At 42.5% G+C, this 24,746-nt stretch overlaps 1 protein-coding gene across 2 annotated transcripts in view; it reads left to right on the top strand.

Annotated features, from left to right (window-relative positions):
* The first annotated feature begins 6,258 nt into the window (after positions 1-6,258).
* The window catches only part of Octalpha2R (alpha2-adrenergic-like octopamine receptor), a 43,919-nt gene continuing 25,431 nt past the window's right edge, over positions 6,259-24,746 (top strand). For both annotated transcript variants that reach the window (XM_070281734.1, XM_017249521.3), the window contains exon 1: positions 6,259-7,901. In XM_070281734.1, coding sequence (XP_070137835.1) covers positions 7,098-7,901 — 804 coding nt within the window. In that variant the 5' untranslated portion in view covers positions 6,259-7,097. The remainder of the gene's footprint in view (positions 7,902-24,746) is intronic.

Raw genomic sequence — 24,746 nt, 5'->3', positions numbered from 1 at the left:
CTTCCTTCGGCGCTGCGGGCACTTTGTGTTGCAAAAATGTTTTGTGCAAGCTTCCAAAAATTGGCATAAAACAAGCAAACAAAAATGCGAAGGGCTTTGATGGGCCAGGAAGGGAGAACAGGGCTCACAACAAAAGGCCAAATGCAAAGATCACTAAGAAAAAGACTAATCAAATGTATAATTCGGTAAAAATTATAAAAATTAAAATTAGATTGTAGAAACTGGCAATTAAGTTAGAATTAAAAATTAAGCTTATGTAAAAAGTATACATTTCAGCTATAGTTTTATTTTTTTCACTGACCAAGAAAAGGTCTGGTTTGGGAATTTTGTAAAGAGTTCGTCTTTGGCTCGTCTCCCTTCACAGCTTCCCGACGCTCTGCTTTATTTGCAAGTCCAGCCTTGTTCATGGCTCGCGGTGCGTTTGCGGAACAAAGCCACCTGCCTGCCACACACCAGCCAGCCACCAGCCTGCCGCCCTTCAGCTCAACCCAAGCCATCTCCTTCAACGGCCACTAACTGTTTCCAGCTCATGCCCAGCATTTGTGCCGCGCTGCCTTTGTTTGGAACTTTTCGTTTTGCTGTCGGCGCAGCTAATTAAAAGAATGTTGCAAAAGTGTAATATGTAAGCAAATTTCTGCCGAGCCACATAAATAATCCCGATTATTTTACCTGGCCTTCCGCCCTTTCCACCGTACCTCCGACTGTATTTTATTTTCTCTTTTTTCAAACGCTTTGTTTATTTCGTCCTGTTTCGCATGGGAATTTAGATGAACATTCAGGGCATTAAAGTCACTGCGAAGGACCTCGTCTTTTTTGCGTAAAATACTTAGTTGTCCAGGAATGGGTCACTGGCCATGGAAATATGAATATAGCCCAGACTGGAGGTAAATTGAGACAAGAGGGTAAAAAAGGAGGTCCTTCCTGAGAAACGACCCTGACTCGAGGCTAAACCTACGAAAATGGCGCAATTAGCTGCACAACTTGGCCGAAGAACGAAAGATTAATGACAGTCCTCGTCTTTATTTTGTTTTTCCTTTTTTGTTTGGCACAAGAGCCTTTTCAGTTTGTCGCTGCCTTATTGACTCAGTCGCGGAGCCAATCGGCCGTCGTGTCAATAAAACGCTCGCTGTGTACATAAAAATAATAAATGACATGGCCGCCGATGGGTCCATCAAAAATGGCAAACAAAAGTTCGAGCAAAAAGTGCAAGTAATTAGACGCATAAATTGTATGTCAACTTTGGCCCCAACAAACCATGAAACTTGGCAACAAGCAAGGAGCCGGGGGGCAGGGACTGACTAGGATCCTTCCTCAGACCAGGCCCGAGCTATGCACTTCCTGGGCCCATGTCGAGAGCAAATTTCCTGAATGTTCAGCCAACTGAGCCGCACAGAACATGTGGGATCAGGGATTCCGTTCTGGGGCCGGGCATTGCCGGCACATGTTGCCCCATGGTGTTGGGATTTTTGGTTAATTGCCGGGCAAGGCCATTCTATTAAATGCCTTTGACGCAGATTAAAACTTTAAATTGTTTGGCAATAAATGCCCCGAGGCGAAAGGTTGGCAATTAATTTAATTTTGTAGCGCATTTAACGCCGGCACGATTGCCATTTCATTTAACGCCAAATGCGAATTGATCCCAGGCATTTATTTAAGCCGAAGCCAGGGCCATGATAATATTTTCTATAATATTTGTGCTATGCTCCGATGTTGCTCCACTCCGAGCGGGTACATAAATAATTGGTGCTGACAGCTTGATAAATGGCTTTTCAGCTGAGTTAATGAAACTAAAACACGGCAAACGAGCGACGCGCTTTGAGTTTTTAAATAAAGATACTGCAGGTGGTAGTGCCCACGGTGCGTATGAGTAGCGTAATTTCCTGTCTGGCTGCCATTTGCCATTTGTTTCGGCAATCCCTTCCAGGCCCCTCGGTTCGCTCCTCATCAGTTGAAAATCTTTTAGCAACAATTTCGCCGGCTAATGCGAATGATAAGCGCGCATAATATATTTGCCGCCATTAGTGGTAGCTGCAGTTGGAGCATTTACGCCAAAAATGCGGCATTAGCTGCTGAGTCTGCCGCGCAGTTCTCACGACCTTAACCACATTTTGGCCCATTTTGGACCGTGACAGAGTGCAGCGTGCCTTTGAGTGCTCCGATTTATGGGACTCGTTGGTCCAGGGCTTTCCCCTTTCCACGGCCCACAAATCCGATTTCATTATGTAAAACGTGCGGCGAATTAAGAGTGGATTTAGTGGATTTAGCCCCGAGCTGCACAAAAGACATGTTCCAAGGACATCAATGCAGTCTGGAGCTGGCGAATCCTCAGTCGTCGCCTTCCATTAGGCAACTGCAATCGGCAGGGAAGGAGAAAGAAAAATGGAGTTAGACATGAAGAGCCTGGGGGCGAGGGCGAGAGCGTGATGCACGGAAAACTGGAAAATTGTACAAGCAGCTCTGATATATGGGAACATAATTTAATATATGCGCATTCGGTGCACTGGCGTCTTATCTACGGCAGCAGTTCTGTTATTTTCTCGAAATTCCAAAACCCACACTCGGCAAATTTATATACCTGTAATTCATCATGCAGCAGAAGGCTTAAATCGCTTGCCAAAGAAACTATTTTAAGCTGCGACGAGTTTCCAAATTGAAGATAAGAAAAGAGTTTCTTAAATAATAAAGAACAACTATCATTGTATAAATTGAAAAGGATTTATGTGACAATAAATTATAGTAAAGAGATTAAATTATATAGCTATGATGAGCTATAAACAATTTGTTTAGAAAGTTTGGGTTTCTTTTTTAAATTTTATTAACCTTAAAAAAATAGCCTCCTTAACCATAGCATCCCATGGGAACAAGCCCAAAAAGTCTATGAGTAACACCAATATGACTTATGACTTATCTAAAAACCTATCTATCCAAGAATACTAATGGTTCTTTAAATCAGATTTGGATCAAAAGTTTCCCAAAAAACTTTTCCGAACGGGCGCTAAAGATTTTATTTTTGTTACACTTTTCTACAACTACTCTACGAGAACCGGGTACAATAATACTCTTGCACTATTGGCCACTTCTAAATCAGTATCCCGGTATTACCGCAATAACGGAACTGGAGCGCAATTATTACCAAAATCCATGCACACGGGTCGTCTGGTCATTGGGCGCTACGCCAGATAGGTGTGGAGGAATTATGGCCATGATGATTACCTCTCTGTTTCCGGCCATGATTCGATCAATACCGGACTTGATTGAAAATTTGAAAGCCATATAAGCGTGAAATTAAAGCAGTTAACCTCTTCGGTAGCTGCAATCTATTATTCTGATAGACCAAGGAGAGGGTTTCGGTTGTCAATTATTTAAATATGAGTGTTACTTGGAGAAAAGCGCATTAAAAACTTGATTATAATGTACTTGCTTTGAAACCTTGGATTGCAGAGCCCAGTCGCCGAGGAGAATTTTTCATGAATATCTGCTGGAAATGGAAGTTTTTTCCATCGCTATCCGGAAAATCTAGGAGCACCTTCGCAGGTGGTTAACATAATCAGAGCTTGACAAGCAATCTCTTAGTCCATGCATTGAAGATGAGAAGTGCCCGCTGTCTATTTGTTGCCGCTGTCGCTTGTTGTTTCCGGAATTTGTCACCGTCTTGAGGGTGCGTGGGTGTATGCTCTTCACAGCCCGCCCACCTGGGTGTGTCCTAGTCTCAGCTTGTTTGTTGTCAGGCGACGACCTCCACGGATTTATTATGTTGATGCTAAAACCTGGATGCTTGATGTGTGCTGCGTGTAATTTGAAATTATGCGCGGCAGGGTGACGATGTATGCTTAACATAATTAAATAACTCATACGCACCGTCTGCACTTGATGAACAAGACAAGAAGCAGGTTCATCATAAAACGTAAAAAATGAGAAAAAGGACAAGCCTCTTGGCTGTTTCATTATCATAATTTCTAGCTGATTTCATTGCGCCGGCAAAGGCAACCTGTTTGCCCGATTGATACGCTCAAGTTCGCTTTTCAATTATGTGCCCAGAAGACGTGACTATCGCGCATAATGTGTCTGATATGTTGGCGTTGCCTTGGCTTTTCCTTTTCAATCCACCCGCACACCTTCTGCGGATGGATGGCTTCATTATGGGATCCTTATTGGCCACCAGCCACCCCCCACTTCCCAGGGGAAAAAGTGAGAAGTATTTAAAGGCCGACTCGAAACCGGCCAGCATTTGCCGTGAAAACAGGGCCCCGTATTTGGGTTAAAACGAAAATGTAAACAAAAGGTAGCATCGCACACACACTGGCCTGGCCAGCAGCAACCCTTAACAAACATATGTGTGTAGAAAAAGGAACTCACCCCTTACCGCCACCCATGCCACCCACCGAAATGAAAAACGTGAAAAGTGCTGCCACAAAAATAAGTTTCGGTTTTTGGTTTAGGGCACTGGGACAAAGGCAAACAAAAGCATAACAGAACGGCGAGCCGAGAATGTAGAGAGAGAATTTCCCGCGAGTCGCTGAGAGAGTGAAACGTATGCCCGGCCAACATGCACTTGTGGAACTTAAGCCTTTGCGATTTGGTATCGAAAGTGAATAGTTTAATTGATTTTTAATCGCATTTCAGTGCACAGATCATGGAAGTTCAAAGTTCCTTTCAAAGCTCAACTAAATTTTAAATTGTATTTATTTCACTAAAAATTCATAGCAACAATTTTTCATTGTTTGCAGTTTTAAAATGAAATATGCAAATATTTGGACCATTTTGTTTTTGGGCATGAATAAATAAACTCAATTAAATTGATTTCTATGCATAATACTGTTTTTTGTTTTCATTTGAATGTTTTTCCAAAAAATTTTATTTTATTAAAATATAGTTTCAATAATACATTAAAAAACACATTTATACCTCTACATTTTCACATGTATTTAATTATAAAGTAACATGAAGACAGGAAGAGTTACATTTAACAGAAGGTAGATAGCGACTTATGTAGTTTGTATCTAGATGTACATATGTATCAAGAAGTATCTTTAGAAGAGTTAGCATTAAAAATGATTTAATGGTTTTAATGGTTTTTCTGTTCTCTTATTGTAATGAGAATATTTGTTGAATATAATACTTAAGAAGTATTTTTTTTATTGTGAGCCTTTTTTAATTTGTTAGAAAGAAAATTTAATTAATCTATTAAAGAAAATTTAAAAAATGTATTAAACTTTTTATTTGGTTGATGTAAAGTTAAGGAATTCTTACTGAGTATTGTTTACTTATCTTTTTATCTTATCCTCTTGTAAAATAAATTTGAACAAAATACCAATATTTATATAAAGTTACTATAAATACAAAAATTCTGATTTAATTAAAATGCAGTGTAAATAAATATAGACGTCAAACTCCGTGTGAAATACCTTCATTTATCATCAAACCCTATTACCAAAGGAATAACATGTTAAGCCATCTAAAAATAGAGAGAAATTGCTATATTCGAATTACAATTTGACAGACAGTCGATAAAAGCGGGCTTCTACACACCCACACAATACATATTCATATTTCAATAGCCCGTATCTAATCTGTTGACATCGCGACACTTGTCCACAGGTAAACAATGGACTAACCAATGCATCTGCGAGATACTTAAATCACAGTCGAAGAATTGAAATACACGAATTGAAATGGAACTCGCAGTGGCGATGGTGTTTGGTGGGAAATGAGTTGAAAAGGACAGAGAAGGAAAATTGAGAAAATTTCCCAAGACATTAATTCCGAATAGAACCGAAGTACGAAGCAAATTTTCCGAGCGCTCGTGACTCTTCAAACATGTTGCGCTTTGCAAAAATTATTTTCCCTAAAAAAAGCGGAATTATACCACAAAATTAAAAAATAAAACCCTTACAAACACAAAAAAAAATCATAACAAAACTTAAAAAGTTGTAAAATGTATTAAAAATTTTGCCTCGAAATTCCACTAAATATGGTTGAATACTACTACTTTTATACTACTTTTCTACTACTACCTAATTTTTCAACGTTTTTCAGTCGAATTTGATTCGCACCTAACATAAGTCGAAAAATCGCGCGCGCGTTTTTCTTTGCAACACGTTGTGTGGAGCGAGAGGTCAATATAGCCACCTCTCGCTCACACCGAACCGTGTTCGACACGAAGCGAGGGCACGAACCACGAAACACTCGAAGAAAAGTCGGCTAAAACGTCAAATAAAGTTGGCCAAAACATCACATCTGTTAGTGTCAAACGGGCGCTCAAAGAAAAAGCATCAAAGCCTCGGAAGGCGATGAAAGTGTGGATACTTGAAAATCCGCGAGTATTTTTACGTGATTTTCAGCTAGGATGTGTAGTTCCAAAACAAACAAAAACATAGAAAAAGGAAAAAAATAGCGAACCAAAGAGTTGGCCGGAAACGGCTAGAAAATATGCCAACGCCTGGTTGAGGGCCTAAACGCGGGTCGCGCCTTTTTAGTGTAAATAAACAGAAGGAAATAGAGTAAAAACCAGATCGACCAAATCTAGGCCAGTTCTAGTTTGCGGTTTCAGTGAAAAGACATTTGACGGCCATTCAATTCGATTCAATTTAATTAAAAGCCAAAACAGTGCGAGGGCAATGCGTCAGGGGTCTGACTGATGGACCCGTAACGCATACGCCATGTGAGCCCGAGCCGGATCGATGGGATCGCTCTCCCAACCACTTGTATATAGCACTAGGCAGCCTTTTCTATCGTGTTGTTGTGTCGGCCGCGTCCACCGCCAATGTACATACTGTATATGTGTTTTAGACTCTTTAATTGATTAAACAGCAAATAACAAAAAATAAAAGTAAAATAAATAAATATACATAGCGGAGCCAGAGCTCCACACGCAAGTACGCAAACACACAAGTTTCGGTGCAAAACGGGTATACATAGTCGAAATAATATGCTAAATATGCTATTAAGGAATTAGCTAAATTATTAGATTTAAAGAGCACTGGAATTTCGCGCGTAATCGGATTAATTATAAACAAATCGAGAATCGAGGGCAGCATGGGACCAATCAGACTCATCTAGAAGCTAGCCACCCCAACGGAACAGAATCTAAAATCACAATGGACTACAGCCGGCTGAATGCCAATATCAATACGGGCAACATCAGCACCGATGACTTCTTGGCCGTGTTCACGACCAGCAAGCCGGAGAACGCCACTCTCAATCCGCCCCTCCTCGCCGTCGACGGACAGCTGACCTTGCCCACGCCGGGAGTGGGCCTGGGCCTCGGCTACATCAACGTGAACGACACCATCTACCTGCTCAATGGCAGCTACTACAACAGCAGCCTGCTGCCAGGCGGGGGGTTCTACAACCAAAGTACTACTTCCGGCAACTACACCAATCCCAATCTCACGGAGATACACTGGGACGGCCGGTACCCCAGTGGCTACACGCTCACCCACATAGTGATTGCCTCGATTATTGTCACCATCCTGATGATCATTATCGTGGTCGGCAACATGCTGGTTATAATCGCCATAGCCACGGAAAAGTCCCTAAAAAACATACAGAATTGGTTCATAGCCTCGCTGGCTGTGGCGGATTTCTTTCTCGGCCTCATCATAATGCCCTTCTCGCTGGCCAACGAGCTGATGGGCTACTGGATTTTCGGCAGCTGGTGGTGCGACATCCACTCAGCCATGGACGTCCTGCTTTGCACCGCCTCTATCATGAACTTGTGCCTCATCTCGCTGGATCGGTACTGGAGCATCACCAAGGCAGTGGACTATCTCAAGTCCCGGACGCCGGCACGGGCCGCTGTTATGATCACGGCGGTCTGGATTATGTCCGCCCTCATCTGCATTCCCCCGCTCCTCGGCTGGAAGGTGAAGATGCCGGAGGGACAGCTGCCCAAGTGCGAGGTGAGTTTCGTAATCCATTGCATAATAATCCAGAGTGTTGCATTCCATATCCGTCTATACCCGTCCAAGCGAAATTAGAACCAATTGAAGGCAATTGACGTCGCACCACTAACTATCGAACAATAGATTGTGGAATTCTATCAAGAAACGGTTTTCTTTTATCATTTGAACTATGTACTTTGGTTTTAAATTTCATTCTATAAGTCATAAGCAAATACACATAAATTAAACTATGAAACTTAAGCCAAAATCAAACCTTATTAAGTTTAATGCAATCAATCATTGTAATCCAAAATAATCAACACCTTTAACTTGCAAGTCCATTATGAAATTAATTCCATTTGGTCGAAAGAAGCCATAATTTTAATTTATATTCTTTACTTTATAGTTTCCACTTCTGATAGATGAGAAGTTTTTTTTTGCATATTTTCGTGCCTAATTTAGCTTTAGCCCACTTCTTGTCAGTCAATAGAGCCAGCCCGCTGAGAGCTCTCATATTTGCGGAGAATAAAGCGTTGAATTGCCATAATGCTAGATAGCAACATGCAAAGCGCAAAATTGCGGCCTCTTTCTATGCAAATTTTCAAGTTGCCGGCACAATTGTCAGATCGTGCGGGGCTTCCTGCCCCTCCTGCCTTTCGCCACAGCTTGGGTCACGCAGCGAATAAACGCAGAAATATTTATGCATATGAGTGGTGGATACATTCCGAGAGTGTGTCTAATTCCGCCAGCACCCGGGCCGGGTAGAACCCTAATAGAGTGGGGCCGGGCTCGCAAAAGTAGACTATAATCCATAGAAATATGCACATTATCATGCGGGTCTGCCAGTTGCCGAATTAGAATTTGAATTTCGAGGGGTCGTCGGTTCTGGGAAGGGAGGACGTACAGCGTAACAAACTAGTCGGAAAATTCACAAGAGAAATTCCTGGCCAAGAGCAAGGCAAGGAAGGCTGTGGGACACACATGTAGTAGCTGAGTTGCCACAAACTGGCGCACTTGCTTACAGCTATTTGGCTGCTGCCAGTGCTGCTTTTTGGAAAATTCCTTAAATTGTGCCACAAATTGAAAACGTCCTTCAAAAGGGAATCGATGTTTGCCATCAACGAGTAAAGCATTCAATCACAGTGACTGGACTCTCGACAGGACCTCTCTGTCAGCCATTCCCCAGAGGGCACAGAGAATCTTCAGTGTTCTGGATTAAAGCCCTGTCGTTTTTGGCCAAATTTGTAAACATTTTTAAACGTTTAAAAAGTGGAACGCGAAACTGAATTGTGTGGCAAAAACATTGGTCAGCGGCGGTGGGTTAAGCCACAATATTATTTATTGCAATCATGATAAACAGAACGAAGAGGAAAAAAACTAAATGGAAAATGCAAATAGCCCAGGGCATTCCCCTCCATATCGTCCGTATCTGTATCTCGCCTGTCTCCAGAATTTTTGATTAATTTTTTTCCTCCACAAGGGCAGTGTATAAAAAGCCAGAGCAGAAATAATAATAAAGTGGAAAGTGGAAAGCGTCAGTAGAGCAAAATAAAGTATCTTAATATAGAAGAATGCTTACGTAAAGTTTGCCATTCAAATTAACCTTGAGACAATAAAAGCCGGGCCAACAGCGAGAGGAAAAGCGATGGCAAAGCTGAACATTGTTTTTTTTTTTTTGCTTATTTACGATGGCCAGAGTCCAGTTGCTGGCACATTAATCAGGCCTAAGTGGCCCGGATAAGGTTGCGAAGCATTTTTTTGGCCTAAATTTTGAACAAGCGAAACAAGCGGGTCCAGTGACAATTTATAATGTCAAAGTGTAGCTCAACAAGCATCGATTACCTCGCACTGATGTGCGTGGTAAAGGTGATTCTTAGCTGGATCATTATCTGCTAAAGCAGGGACATATCTATCCATCATCTACGGTTTCAGTTCCAGGCACTCCAATTAGCTCGCAGGCATTAGCATTCGGGCCCAAACAAATGACACAACAGCCCAGCTAACCGCCAAACCAATCAGCCAACTACCCAAGCACCCAACTACCTCATGGCTTTGGACCAGCACCCCGACCCACGCCTCTGCCCAATCATTAAACATGTCTCCTGGCGAATTTTTCGGAAAGGAAATGCCTGTAGGCGTTGGCCTTGTTCGGGCGCTGGCATGTAAGCCCTGCAATTTGCAGGCCGACAAGCTAGTGGGTGAGGGGCGAGGCATATGGGGTATATGGGCCATAGCCTGGTGAACATTTTAATTATGACACCATGTTGACATGTACAAAATTGTTGTTCCTCGTCGCCGACAACAGACAACAGCAGAGGCAACAACGCCGACGACGGCACATTGAACCGCAATACATGCCGCAGGGGGCGGCGAGGCGACCGAGGCGCTGATTTGACACTTTCCTGCTCGATTTAATTAATAAAATAACATTTTAGAGCGCGATGACGCTGATTTGGGGACACTCGAGACAGTCTAGCCGTATAACTATTTTTAGCCTCTATTTTTTGACTTTCCAAGAGCAGGGTTTGTAAGAGTGCACTGGGTCATAAAATTACTAATAGGGAAAACATTTTGACATCATTTTGTATTCTATTGAAAAGAAAGTTCTCTAAAAAAGACTTGGAATAAATTGAAACATTTATTGATTTATTTTAATAATTTATTTTTTGGTTTAAGTACTGTTGTAAAATAGTTATGCCCATTCCTTTTTCAAACCCATACTTAGGACCTTAAATACTTAAATCGCTCATTTTCCTGGGGGTGTAGTGTGGTAGTGGGAAAATATTATGACAGGCGCATTTAATTGAGATCAGCTGGCGGTCCTGATTAATGCCGAACCTAATGAGGTGTATCTTAATACGTAGAAGTGGGCGTACGGGTTCGTGTTATTTTTGGAGGCACAAGCATAATAATAAAGCCCGCTGTGCCGCTGTGGAACCTACCCAAATCATGGGGTATTGTTTGCCTGCCGCGTAATGAGTGCAATTTTGTCCGGAAAGTGCCTGCTGTCGAACAAATCTACAAATATACTCGTACAAAAGACCGCTTATTGAATGGAGTGGCTATGGCGATGACGATGACGACGACGACGACGACTAAGAAGAAATTCTAATTCCAAGAAACTACATTATTCAATGCTTTTCACCCGCAACTCTGGGCAAACTCAACTCAACTGGGCTCGGTTCGGAGGCTGGCTGGGAGCTGCCATTGTGACGATGCTCTGGGGTCCTTTGGGTCGCACAATGGACCTTATTATAATCCGTAAAGGGGCAAACACTTTATTGAAATATTAATCGAATATTATATACCATTTTACGGAACACGCACAAAAGCCAGCCATCAGGCACCAGGCATCCTCACAATGGAGCAACAAATGGCCGGACCAGGATCAAAAGGCCACCAAGCCCAACGCCAAAGGATCAACTTCCAACTAATTCATGCAAAAGTTTTGAGCCCAGAAATCAAAACGGCTGAGACAAAACCTAGGCGGATGAGGGCCCTCAAATGGCTGGGCCACACTGCGTATGTGTAATGTGATGAGATGCCGCAGCACAATAACGACTTAAGTCATTGCCTAAGTAGCTCATTAGCGTCAGTTTTTTATGCAGGCACTTTAAAGGAAATTAAGAGAAAACTGCTTTGGAAGCGGGAGACCATCTCGCCCATCTCTCGGTTGCCATCCTAATGCCCGGTTTTTGCACAACCTCAATGTCGTGGCCGGCGGCATTTGATATGCAAGGGAGCTTTAAGTTGACATTGAGCCCGGGTCCAGGGCCGGGTCCAAAGTCCACACACTAGAATGTGTGCGTGAGCCTGGGCACTTTTGATATTTTCTCATTATTTCGCAGGCAATGTGTAGCTACGTAGCTACGAGCTTGTGTGGCTGTAATTCTCGTTAGGTCTTTGTTACATTTCATACACTTGACTTGCTCAGCTGAAGACTTGCTCGGCTGAAGACTTGCTCTTGTTGTTTCTGTACTTACATTTGCCTTCCTAGATGCCCATGCTTACGTCTCTTATATCTGTGTGTGTGGCCCCCTAAGCAAGTGTGCGAGTAGCCCTTTACGTTAGCCAAAGTATTTTACATTTTTTTGGTAGCATTTTCATGCAAAAGAAGGCAAAGAAATGCCAGAGCCCGAAATGCAAAAGAAAAAAAGGTTCAACAACAGTGAGCTAATGGGCTTAGTCCTTGAAATACCTCTCTGGGCTGTGTTTGTATATCTTGTCCCTGCACTGGGGGAAAAGTGGCTGGTAATTCTAAGGAAATATAATTTCTAAATTTCAAGCTGCTGATAGGGTGCTCTAAGTTTTTTACACTGTATATTCCTAGCTAAAGTGTTCACTATATGGGCCCCATACCACGTTTCCACATCGTTGGAAAAGTTCACTTTTCTCGGCCATTACAGCTTGCGATGGCTTTTAAGATCATAATCAGTGGCATTTATTTTGAAGCGGAGACCGGCAGGAGGAGGTTTTTCGGCAACATTTACGCATTGAACTGCGTTATTACATCCTTGATTTGTTTATAACAGGAAATTATTAAAGAAAATATATACCAGAGAAAATCAACACAAAATCAAATAACAAGCATAAGCCCCGTTTACATTCGTCTCGCGGAGATTTTTTATATTATTCTTTTTTCGTTCTGACTGCCTGGTGGGCGCTCGAATCGTTTGCTAATTTCCGCTCGCCGCGCACTCATCGCCGCTGACATTACGGATAGGATGTTGTTCGGTGGCATGCGGCATACGGAAAAAGGAGCTGGAAGCAGAAAAACAACGAAACAGCAGACATGCCTTTGAATGGCCGCCAACCACAAGGCATATGCCTTGGCACTTTATGCGTGGCATAGGCAAATATTGACATTTTAGCTTATGGGGCACGCACCACTAACTGGCGCCCGCCATTCTTTCCCCAGTGCCGCCCCAACTCCCGGGGCCTTTGGTTAAATTAAATTACAGAGCAATTCTTTCCGGCTGCTTTCGGGTCTGTCCCGTTATTGTGAGTGCTGCACGTATACCATTTGTGGTCTCCCCATGCCCCAAAAATCCTTACCAGCCCGCCAGCCCGCCATCCCGCCCAGCTCCTGCCCAGTCCCTATCTCTTTAGTAACTGCCATATGCAGTGCAGCCGCTCATTGGCATTTGTCATGCTCCGGCAGGAACTTAAAGTCGGCCCAGGCTGAACTTCATTTTGGCCCAGTTTGGGTTCTCTACCCCTGCCCGCCCCCTGGCGGCTTATCCCCCTTATCTTGGTAGTCGCGTATTTCGCCAATGGCTTCTTTTCATTCGTTTTTCCTCCGCAGCTTCCGTTTTCTGTGTGTGTGCACTGAGAAAAATAGATTTTTTTATATGGGAAACCGATTTCTTCCAGAGGCTCTTTTACTTTACCAAGTACTCCCTAATTTCTTTAGTTACTTTTTTGGAAGTGTATCCCCTTTGGGGTAACTTTTCGTGCCTCTCGCTCCGTCGGTTTGATTAAAATAAAGCCAAGTTTCTAAGCTCAGATTAGTGTCCGAATTATTATTATTTTTTCAGTCTTTCAGACATTTCCTTCTTTGTATTTTCCTTTGTAGAAGAAAACGCGTTTGCAGTCAATTGTTTGGCTTTCATTGGCTGTGGGGCTCTTGGCTCAGTCAGCTGGCATTTATTTATTTATTTTGTTTGGTTCATTGCGGTCGTTGCTTAAATCCTGCTTATGGAATTTGCATTGCATACTCTTGAAGGCTGTCTGAAAAGTTTTTTATTGCATTCCATAAAATGCAGAACGAATACGTAGAGTCGGGGGCTCATCTACATTTTCCCCAGAGCAACAAACATGGACCAAGTCTCCGGGCCGTAACTCACATTTGTTTTTCTGTCTTATCGCATCAAGTACTTTGCCCCGAAAAGTTTGTTTCAAGATACAAGATACAAGCACACGCAGATACTAATGTATAGAAATGTATATATACAGCCAATGCAACGCTGGCTGGGTGAACTGGAGCTGATGTCATCTCGTATAAAATATAATTTCTTTGCTAAAGTTTAATATCATTATTTTTGTTTCGACTGCTCTCGGTTCTCGGCTCTCGGCTTGTGCGAAAAGCCCTTGTGAGATTCGCACGCGTATTAGCTTTCACTGCCAAGGCAACAAAGTACATAAACCGGCAACAATGCCAACTGAAGCAGATTTTCTATTTACGAGCCTCCTCCTCGGATAACATTCTCGCCTCTATCTGTTCTGATGCCCGAGTAAATTATATTCGGCGAAATAAATTGAAGAAAGCAGGCCGGAAAAGCAGAGCTGTGGGAATGGGTCCGAGATGAAAGCAAAACTCTTTTACAATTGACTTGCGCTGTTCTGATGCTAATTGAATTAAAATCCATCGGAAAGTTGCTCGCCGGCCGGCCCCGAGGAAAATAAACTGGAATAAGAGAAACTCGATTGGTTGGCTGATGACAACCAGCGGCTGAAAGGGTCAAAGTTAATTTATTGCCGAATGAATTGAGCAAAACGGGGGCAATCTGTCAAAGTTTCACTGCCTGGCTGCTGGCCTCGCGGACTTTGTGGGGACACTGTTTGCAATCGTAAAGTCAAATGGCGCCTAATTGGCAAAACAAGCGGAAAATCGCAAATTAAAACAGAATCTCACCAAGTCCAAGCTGGAAATAAACTTTGCTTTCCCCCTTTTCGCGAGTCCCATGAAACACAAACAAAACAAATTGCGTATACGCCCCGCAGCCTCTTTACTTCTGGCCTGTGATTATTGCCGGCGAGCGCAGCTTTATTAAAGAAAGCCAAATAAAATGAAAAGACTGACTCGTTCCCTACTCAGTTTGAAGGCAGAAGGAACCCGGCTTCCAACCAGCAATTTTCCCACAGAACTGTGCTCTGCCCACAGAACTGGCCAGATGCCAGCAGGTTTCCTTATGGATCCCGGCCGCAATTAAAGAGCCAACACCAATCGATGTTAACCCAATACGACCATAAATATTTTTTTTGGCGAAACGAAAATTCGCTTGACATTTATGACAGCATTTGCACACATGAACACCATAAATTAACTTCGAGCAAAAACTTTCCGCCCGGCTCCGCTGTCACAACAATGTCAAAGCGTAAATATTGACAATGCCATTGACATCGACGACATCGAGGAGCGTTCCCGTGCACTGCTCTGTTTAGCAGCGCTCAGCTTTTATGGCTACGCATAATTTTTCCATACTTTCAGGATCTGTCTCCTCGCCGAAAAAAATGACAAAAATCACAGAAAAACCCTTTCACACGCCATGGGCTCGACAACTTCGGGCTTTTGGTTTTTGCCGGTTTTAGCTTTCACTGGGCTGGCTTTTATGTGCAAATTGCGCGCAGTAAATAAAAATAAATGAGTATGAAAATTTTTTACTCCTATCAGCAGTATTTTTTTATTTGTTCGCCGAGTTCAAGACTCGCTGCCACACACATGTCGTACGTATGTGAGTCCTCCACTGGATGCCCCTCCACTGCGTGGCACCACCTCCATAATAATCGTAATGAATGGCTTATCACGCCAGCTGGCGTTGTCACCATCGCAGTGATGCCATTGCCATTGCCATCGTCTGGCGCCTTTGTTGGTTCGATACAGGACTAATGCACAAGGAGAAATATTTTATAAAATATTAAAAATATGGTGTGTATATCTATTCACATGGTTAAAGACTCGAAAAGACAGGCATACCATTTTCTGTCTTTAATTTTGAGTGATTTATGACAGTTAATTTTAGGAACTATCACTAGTATCGCTATTCTATGTTTATAAAATTTCTTAGAGTGATTTTTAGTCATTTTTAGCTGGTGAGGGTATGTGTGAGGAAAATGGTTAATAAACGAAAGAGTTATGCAGTTGGCAGTGGCGGAAGAGGTAGAAGTATAGTACACTCAAAACTCGAAGAAAGTCCTTTGCACGATCCGACAATAAAATGAAATTTAGCAATTCAATTTAATGCGTTATTTGTCGTAAATTTATACCGTGCCGGGCATATTGATTTACTTCCACTTAAGTGCAAAAAAATGAAACTGGAAAGCTGAAAACTGGAAAGGCGAGATAATTGCCAGTTGAGTCAGCACACATGGGACCGCAGAAGCCGCCAGTCAGTTGGCCATGTGAAGATTTATGGCCAAGCCGAAATCAAACACCAATTTCGCCATTCATTAAACTTTACTTTTAAGTGGTTGTGCGCTTGGCTTTAAGACATTACCAGACTGACTGGCTGGGCGGCATTATCAGCATTAGCCAGGAAGCAGGGCGAGGACGCGAAAAGGATCGCAATAAGAGGGTTGTGGGGTGTTGTTTCTTCATTTTCCGTTGTAGGGGCCTTGCCACTTTGTCGCATAAACATAAACACTTGCAAATTCAGCGGCAAAAACGAGTGGGGCGTTCGGGGCAAAGCCATGAAAAAAAACAAGACCAGCCGACATCGTGGGCAAAATGGTGGAGAATTATTTTTTGTGTTGTTTTCTTTTACTCGCAGGCGGCATAATCCATTTTGAATAAAATTCCGAATGAACAGTCACGGCAAAGGAGCCGAATATCCTTCAAGAGGGGAAAACAACACAGAGGAAAAATATTAAAAAATTAAAAATCATATAGCTGAAACTATCAAGGTTTTTGTTTTCGCAGGGCCAAGATAACACTTGTTTTTGGAATTTGGGTTCATATATTGGTAGTCTCAAGTGTTTTCCATCAATTGATTAAGCTTCCCTTTGTTCTCAGTGTTGACGTAGCAGGCGGCAGTTGAAATCCGGCCGCATCCTTTGTTCCTACGGTCGGCGTTTGCCTTTTTTCGGCGTTTGTCGAAGGCGATGCCAACACACTTAAAACATGAGCACGAAAAACATTTACATAAAATCGTCTTAAAGTATTTGCGCGCCTCATCGTCGTGCCCAGAAAGGAAAAAAAAGCAACAAGAACAACAACCAACGGGCGGTATGAAGGCAAAGGACTGAGGACTCAGGACTCGGGACTCTCGGATGCGCCCGTAGGCCAAATAAATTACACAAAATGTCGTCAGGGCCCCATTTCTGTGGGCCATTTTATGCTATTAAATACGGTGAAGTGGGGCGAAAAAAAAGGCTGGCTGAAATAGCCGAATAGGAGGGCAAGGCCCGCCAAAAAGAAATTATAGAAATTGCATTTATTTGGCAAAAGCATGAATAAGTTTTTAATTTGCAGGGCGCACTTAACTCAGTGTACCATAATCCCGCGCTAAATGCGAACATAATTACCCCAAGCGGCGTGGCGAGATAAACTTTCGTTTTGGGTGAATTGAATTAAATTTGCCAACTGAAATTGCATTGCGTAAATGAAATTTGTAGTTTAATTTGCTGTCTACCTCCCCCCCTCCGATATGAAGGGAGCGGAGTCCAACTCTCAAATCAACTTTTTCACTCGCCGCACATGTCGTTCGGGGAGCCAGTTGCCACCCGGCCACCAGAGAAATCAAAAAAGTTTAAAATTAAATGAGACAGAAGAGCACGAGGGCTGGGCAAGGCCGGCCAGGATGTGCCAGGACCTTGTTAACACACTAGCATACACACAATGCTGCTCAGCCCCCTTCGTTGCAGCATTGGCCCTGAGTATCATTGACTCAATGGGGGCTGTGATTCAATTTAGCATATATGAGTTTAATTTCGACATTCATAAATCCAAACCAAAGCCCCGGATGATTCATGTAGACTGCTTCCTAAGCACAACTGCGCGTCCAGCCCCTGCCCGCCTAATTATGCAAAAGTTCGGCCTGTTCCATCTCGTACTTTTTATTGCCCGGGCTACTCCCTTGGGTCAATTTTAATTACGCTCATTTTGGAGCCTTTTAATGTAAATGAAAACAGAAAAAAGTTGAAAGAAAATACAGAAACAAAACACAAATAAGAGAAATGGAATTGAGGAAATTTTAAATTAAAAACAACAAGCCGTAAAGCAGGGCGTGTAAAATTTGACAGCGGCAACGAAGTGAAAATTGTCGGAGCATAATTGAGACAGAACCCGCATCAGCCAGTTACCAGCTACCATTGCGAAGTTCACACTTTTCTTCCCTTTTCGACTTTTGTGCATAATTAAAAATATGCACATTGACATTTGAGGACAGGCCATGTTATAAATATTAATTTCCGGCCTCTGTTGCCTCTTTTGGTGTCTTTTTCTGGTTCTTTAAAATTCCGTTGGCATGTTTTGCGTGCTTTTCGAGTTTGGCTTACCTCAGCCTGCATATTTTACTGTGTGCCTGTGTCCTGGTTGGCCTTATTCCGTTTTGCATGTCAAAAGAGTGAAATCCTTCCCAGAGTTTATAATCGTCAATCATCATAATTCGGAGCACTTGGCCCACACGTTGCGCATACGCCCCCATGGCGATGGCTCATTTTTACAAATGAAGCGCATTTTACAGTTCACTTTAATGTTGGCCATAAAAGCCACGAGAAAGAGAGACCATCCAAGTCATTGGCATTGCCGTTGCTGCCTTTGCCTTTTTCTTTCATTAACACGCTGGAACGATGAAGACGAATGGCGGCATAAAGAAGGATATCTTGGCGGGAAAGGAAGAGGCAGGGCGAAGAGCGAGAAGAAGCTGGTTTTAGCCAACACTCCTTGCATTCATTTGAGCCTTGTCTGCGACTGCCGGGCGCCAAGATTTTATTGAGTTATTGTTGCCATTGTTGGCTCTGGTTCTGATCCTGGCCCCGGTGCGGGCAAGGGTGCTGGCTTTTCCCATTTGCCAGCATCCCGCTGTAGCCGCAACCGGAAATGGCGCACTCATTCCGAGGCTTTGATGATTTCCCCTTTGCTCAGTGAAGCTTAAAACTGCATTTGGAAAGTGCCTGATTTCTCCAAAAAATAAAGAAAAAATACCCCAAAAATACGGAATTTCTTCTGCACTCGACTCTTCCATTTTTTTTTTCTTTGGTTTTTGTTTTTTGTCGGGCCACATGTTGAGACCGCGATAAATTCCTTTGCCCATATCCTTTCGTTTCGCCTGTCACATCCCTTTTTGCTGTTCCACTCTGCTGGCATTTTTATTTCATTTGGCTTTATGAAATTAGTAAATGCCAGGCCTTTGTTGCCCTTGTTGTTTCTCCAAGGAATTTCATGCCATCAAGAGGAGCAGTAGAAAATATATATACAATACATATAGAAGGACCAGAATGGGATAGACAAAGTTGTCGGTGGCTGCCTTTATTGTTGTGGGAATAAACGTTAAAATATGATTTGATATTATGGGCAGGACAGCAGCCATGTAGCTTTGCCATTTGTTATCCTGGCTATGAATTCGAGAGAGTGCCCTGATACCACAAAGCACGCACCCAAGATGAAGTGCCTCCCATCAATGGTATTTTGATTGCGAATATTAAGACATTCGACACAATCGAAAGTCGCAATTGAGTGAGAGCTGAAGCATATTTTGAATGTAAGACAACAGGTGGCTGGATTTGTAGACCACTCTTCAAGGAATGGATTTATTAATAAATATCAAACCTTTTCATAAATTGAAGGTATTCTTGAAATATTTGATGTTTTTAGTTGTACAAGATGACTGATGAAGTGGGATCAGCTCAAGGAAGTCCATTGTTTGTTATTTTTATTTAATGTGTCTCAATTCATTTCGACTTCAAACAGTCTTTTGAAAACTGAAGACTCTTAAAATCTTTTAAAATTAAAAAAAGCCCCGCCATCAGTCAGCAGCAGGAAGCACCTTGATTTCCTCTTGGCCTGTCCTACAGCCGTGATTCTGGCCGCCTTATGTTCTGCGTCCGTGGCAGTTTCCGATCATAAACTTGCCGCACACACCAAGACCCGCACTAGAATATAGGCAAATAAATAAGACGGTGGACGGTGGCAGAAAGAAGCCGTGGCAACTCGACTCGTGACTGGGGCCCAAACCCAATCCCATTTGCGGCACCTTCAACCTATGCTTTGCACTTGTCTTCCCAGGGCACAGAGAACAAGTAGAGGCTCACAGGACACCCAGAGCACAACACACATATCATTTGTCTGTCTGTCTCTCTGACTGGCTCTCCCTGCGTGCAGTATCCTTGTGTGTCCTTGTGTATTTTTCTCTTATTGCTGCTGTCGCTGTCGCTGCCATTGTATTTGTATTTGTAGTTGTTGATTGTAGTTTGTTGCCGCCTTCGTTGTCGTGTTTGTGGTTACACTTTGCGTGCTGTGTGTGTGTTTTTGTGCACTTTGCCTCCCCAGCAACCGCCAACCCAAAACCCATCCGGCGTATACGCCATTTTTTCAGCCCTTCTGCCGTGTCTGGGGTCGGATATCTGGCCATATGTGTGTGCTCTAGCCTATTGTGCTAATAGGCAACACTATCGTATTTTAACAGCTTTTATTTACATGTATGCCTTCTCCCTTGAAAGAAAAATAACTTTTACTTGTTTCTTACGGTGGTGGGGCCCTGCAATCTCTTCTTTAAATATGAGTTCAACTTGTATAGCATTTATAAATGTTTATGTAGCATCCGATTCATAATCGTAATTTGAAGATACATTTATTGTCAATTTGGACATAAATGAATGTATTATTGGGAAAAAAGCCTTCTTGTGCCTTCTTGTACCCCACCGTAAGCTTCTTAAAGCTTAAATTGCCTTAAACAATTTGCAAGTCGATTCGACCCTGTTACTGCAGTTGCAAGCTGATACTCCTGGAAGCAGCTTAAAGGCCTTCCCATTCACTTTATGAATTAAAAGTGACCTGTCTGTCAGGCATTCACTCAGTGAGCCAGACAGTCGCCCACTTATCCACATGTCTGCCCTGCAGAGTCTGGCGGTGGCTCTGCTATCCATCCTGATCCAGAAACTGTGCTCCCGGTGCTCGATTTTAGCCTGGTCCCTACATGATTGGCATTTTCAAGCATCAGCCGCCCGCTTTTCCACTCTCGCCTCTCGTGTGTATCCTTTGTTAACACATTTCCTTCATTCCTCAATACCCGTTTTCTTTCTTTTTTTGCACACTGATAAAAATGGTGAAATGACAGGTTTTATAATTGGCGATAAAATGCCATTAACAAGGGACATTGTAAGTCCTATCCGTCCCTGCGTCCGAAATGCCACACCCACTGGCCAGTCACGTGTTTGCCAGCCACCTGCCCAACAGCAAGTTTTGAGTGGCATGCCACACAACACTGCATACACCAACATACCTACGGATATATTTGTATACAAAAACAGGGAAGGATGAAAGGATATAACAGCCAGGATCCACATCAACTGCAGCTGCTACCAGCTGGCCGAGTGGTCTTAAAGCTTTTCTTTAAATTTCCCATTTGGGGAAGAGGGCCAAATAAAGTGATGAGTAATAAATGGCCTTTTTGGGCTGTTGAGCATGTGAAGTCAATAAAATTTTTAATGGCTCCATACCACTTGGTCTCGGCGTCTGTTTGGCCTTTAATAACTCTAACCGAGCAGTGCCAGTGAGGCGAATCGGAAGTTATGCTCGCTGTTGAGCGAGTAATTCAACTAGGAGCCGGGTGGGGGGCAGAAACCGGTTTCCGTTTGATATTTTCGCATCTAGGAGTGGAAGTGGCAAGTAACAGTGATAGGGTTGTTGGTTTTTGAAAAAATATCGTATTGATGATATTTGCTGTGAAAAAAATATCAATCGATAATATTCAGAAACATCACCAAAAAAAATCGATATATCGAGTATTTTCGATATTTTTTATAGTCAGCTAAAACTGAAAAAAGGTTATTTTTAAATTTAAAAAAAGGTTTTAATATGTGTTGTCATCCGCCATGAACTACAAACAAGACATATTTTTTATTTAAAAAGTGAATTGAAAAAACAACAAATATTTATACCCACTCTCAAGCAACTTTTATTTAAGTTCTTTGAAATAAAAAACAACAAAATTATTAAGGACATTGTATTCAAATTTATTTAAAAAAAAGTTTAAAAAAACTTAATACAAAAAAAAAAGTTTCATGGAATTCATGGAATATGTACTTAATAATGCTAATTACTTAATTCTCTTATTTAATGCTCTTAATTACAAAATAAATCTTTCTTCAATGATTTAAAAAAAACTCTTTCGGTTATATGCTGGTATGTCATTCGACTACGGGAGTCACAGACAACACATTTAATGGCAGAATCCAACCGTTCAGATGGAACCGAACTTCCAGGCGTGATAAGAAAAGTTAAAGCAACCTTCGCTAGAATCGGGATCGTTGAAATTTGTGAGTTCCAGAATTCCAACGGATTTGTCTCCCAAATACAAAATGGCATACTCAAGTAAACCTGCATTTCCTTTCTTTCGCAACTAATATCGGAGAACACCAACTCAAAAATATTATTATCGACTATTTTTGCCCAAAAAATATCACGATAATAATATTTTTTTAAGAGAAAATATATCGATATATCGATATTTTGATATATTTCCGACATCCCTAAACAGTGACTTCCGGCGGGGAGGTGGGCGCCAGTAAACTGTAATAAACACTAAAACGTGGAATGGCCTGGCCCGGAGTCAGTTTGCCATTTGACTGACAAATGTGGCCAAGGAAATGGCAAGGAAATTAAAACAAATATAAAATGCTGGCAACTAGGCAGGACCTTTGCAACAGGAGCTGTGTAAAAAATAAACTACGAAAGCAAGAAGGCACTGCAAAAAAAATTTCATAAAAGTGGCTATATTTTTTAGGAAACATATTACAGGATATATAAAGACCTACTTCAAATTTAAAATAACTTGTATATATCCGTGAAATATTTTTTTGTTCAGTACCATTGTTCAAACTTGCCAGCAGAAATGAAAATAAATAAGCGGCTAACTTTTCCGCTGAGAGGGGCAGGGTACCGGACAGCGACGCTGTTGCGCTAGTCATTTGCCATAAAAGTCAACAACTTTCCCTGGCGAAACACTGATAAAGGCCGGCGCAGAACAGCCGGGTACCTTTTCGGCTTCTGCCCCGGCAACGCCCCTCGCCAGCCATTTCGATTGAATTACGCGTAATCGTCGCGAGTGCTTAAAAATTAAATTAAAATTTTATTTACTCTGGCGGCTCCGTCGAGGGAAGCCAGCTGGGACTTGGCCAGAATGGGCGTGGCGATGGGCTGGCTCACCTTTAACCTTATCTGCGGCCCGGGCACACGCACACGCCCATCGAAGGGCAATAACGTACCGCATCGGGTGATAAGAAATCGATTTGTCACCGGGACGTGAGACTCAATTGGCGCTTAAACAGAAGCCAAAGCCGCGAGGGCATAAATCAGCCAACTTGCCACACGCCACACACGCTCGTATTCGCTCGTATGCAGGGTGAACGTGTGGTGTGTCTATCCTTTGTGGGGCCCTAAGTTTATTACAGTTGTACCAGCGAGTTGTTTTGAATCAAATCCCCTAACAAAATGCTTACAGCTTTGGTGGCAAATGTGCACAGCTTGGATTTTCCTCCCCCTAACTTGCAAAAGAAAAAATAAAGAAATTGAAACAAATTCCGGAGGAAAGACATTGTCGAGCCTAACTATGAGCCCCATGGCTCTAATGATTATTAAGTTGCAGGTGCGCTGCCATACTGTGATTTATCCCCCCGATTTACGAGTCAATCCTCAAGTGAAATATAATTTCCAAGTGTTTATTTTTCTTCTTCCGCTGTTGGCCTGAAAAAATATTTAACCGAATCGATTGAGCGATGACAACAATTGGAACATCCCGTAGAAGAAAGCACATGTACATATATCTGTTATATACTACATATATCTGAGGGAAATCCCCTTTAGTCAGAGTAAAGAAAAGGGAATACGTGTGTATGCTTCTGGAGTCTTTTCTTAGGATCTCTACCCTCAGTTGGCTGCCCGCTTTTCTTTTATGGCTCTGCGCTTTCCCGCACCGTTTTCCCCGATTTTCCAGCATTGAGGTCTCAATGGTAATGTTTTCGCCTCAGTTGCACGTCGAATATTTTCAACGATTGCCTTGGAAAAGCCGCAGAGTAAACAAGCGCGCTCACATTAACTTTCACTTACTTTCCCGGCACGAGTGTGTGGGTCTGGGTGGTTGTGTGGGTGCTTTCACTCACACACAGTCTCTCGCAATTTAAACGCTTCATTTCACTTTATTTCGACTGCGATTTCAATTTACATTCCATGGTATTCCATTTTCCTTTCGGCTGCTGGTGGCTGCCGATGCTTAAACATCTTTTACTTTGGCTGCTCTGTGGCTTTTTTGAGATTTTCCACAAACCCAACAGCCTCCATCCGCCATCTGCCTTTGTAAATGAGTGGATTTTGGAGATTTTAATTTTTAATTCTGGACTTTCCGTATTTTCCCTTTAATCAAAAATGCAGTGAATAACATTTACCAAAGCTTCAGATTACATTTTTCGGTTTACTATCTGACTTAAAGGTTGATTGGAAAATCAATTATGTCTGTAGCTCACTACAGATTCCTCTCAATCATTTTAAATAAAGTTTCATTAGAACTTTTCCAGAGTGCAGTCGCGGTTTCCAATCGGCGAAGGCAAATGTTGAAAGCTGGAATGTTTTAATTAACTTTTGTTTGCCTTTGCCCCAAAGTTTCCAGCGAAATATTTTGAAACGCCCCGCCAGCTCGCTTTGCATGCACCCGTTGTAAAATCCCCAATACTTTTTGCAAGCCACACTGAGTCCTGTATCCTGCATCCTGCATCGGGTACACTGTACATCCTGTATGCTGAGACTTCAACGAGATGCAAGTCCTGATTTTTGACTGCGGTTGACATGGGAATGGGTGAATAGGGACCCAATATGCACCCACTCGGGTGCATACGCATTAAAATAGATTGCTGTTTACTTTCAATTTAGTGGTCCGCCATCTTCATCTCAATCTCAATCCTTTGCAGATGCGTGGTCCCTCCGTCCCTTTG

This window comes from Drosophila bipectinata, chromosome 3R (genome assembly GCF_030179905.1).
Source record: "Drosophila bipectinata strain 14024-0381.07 chromosome 3R, DbipHiC1v2, whole genome shotgun sequence".
Lineage (NCBI taxonomy): Eukaryota > Metazoa > Arthropoda > Insecta > Diptera > Drosophilidae > Drosophila > Drosophila bipectinata.
Note: the sequence above shows the minus strand (reverse complement) of the source record. Positions and strands in the feature narration are given on the sequence as shown.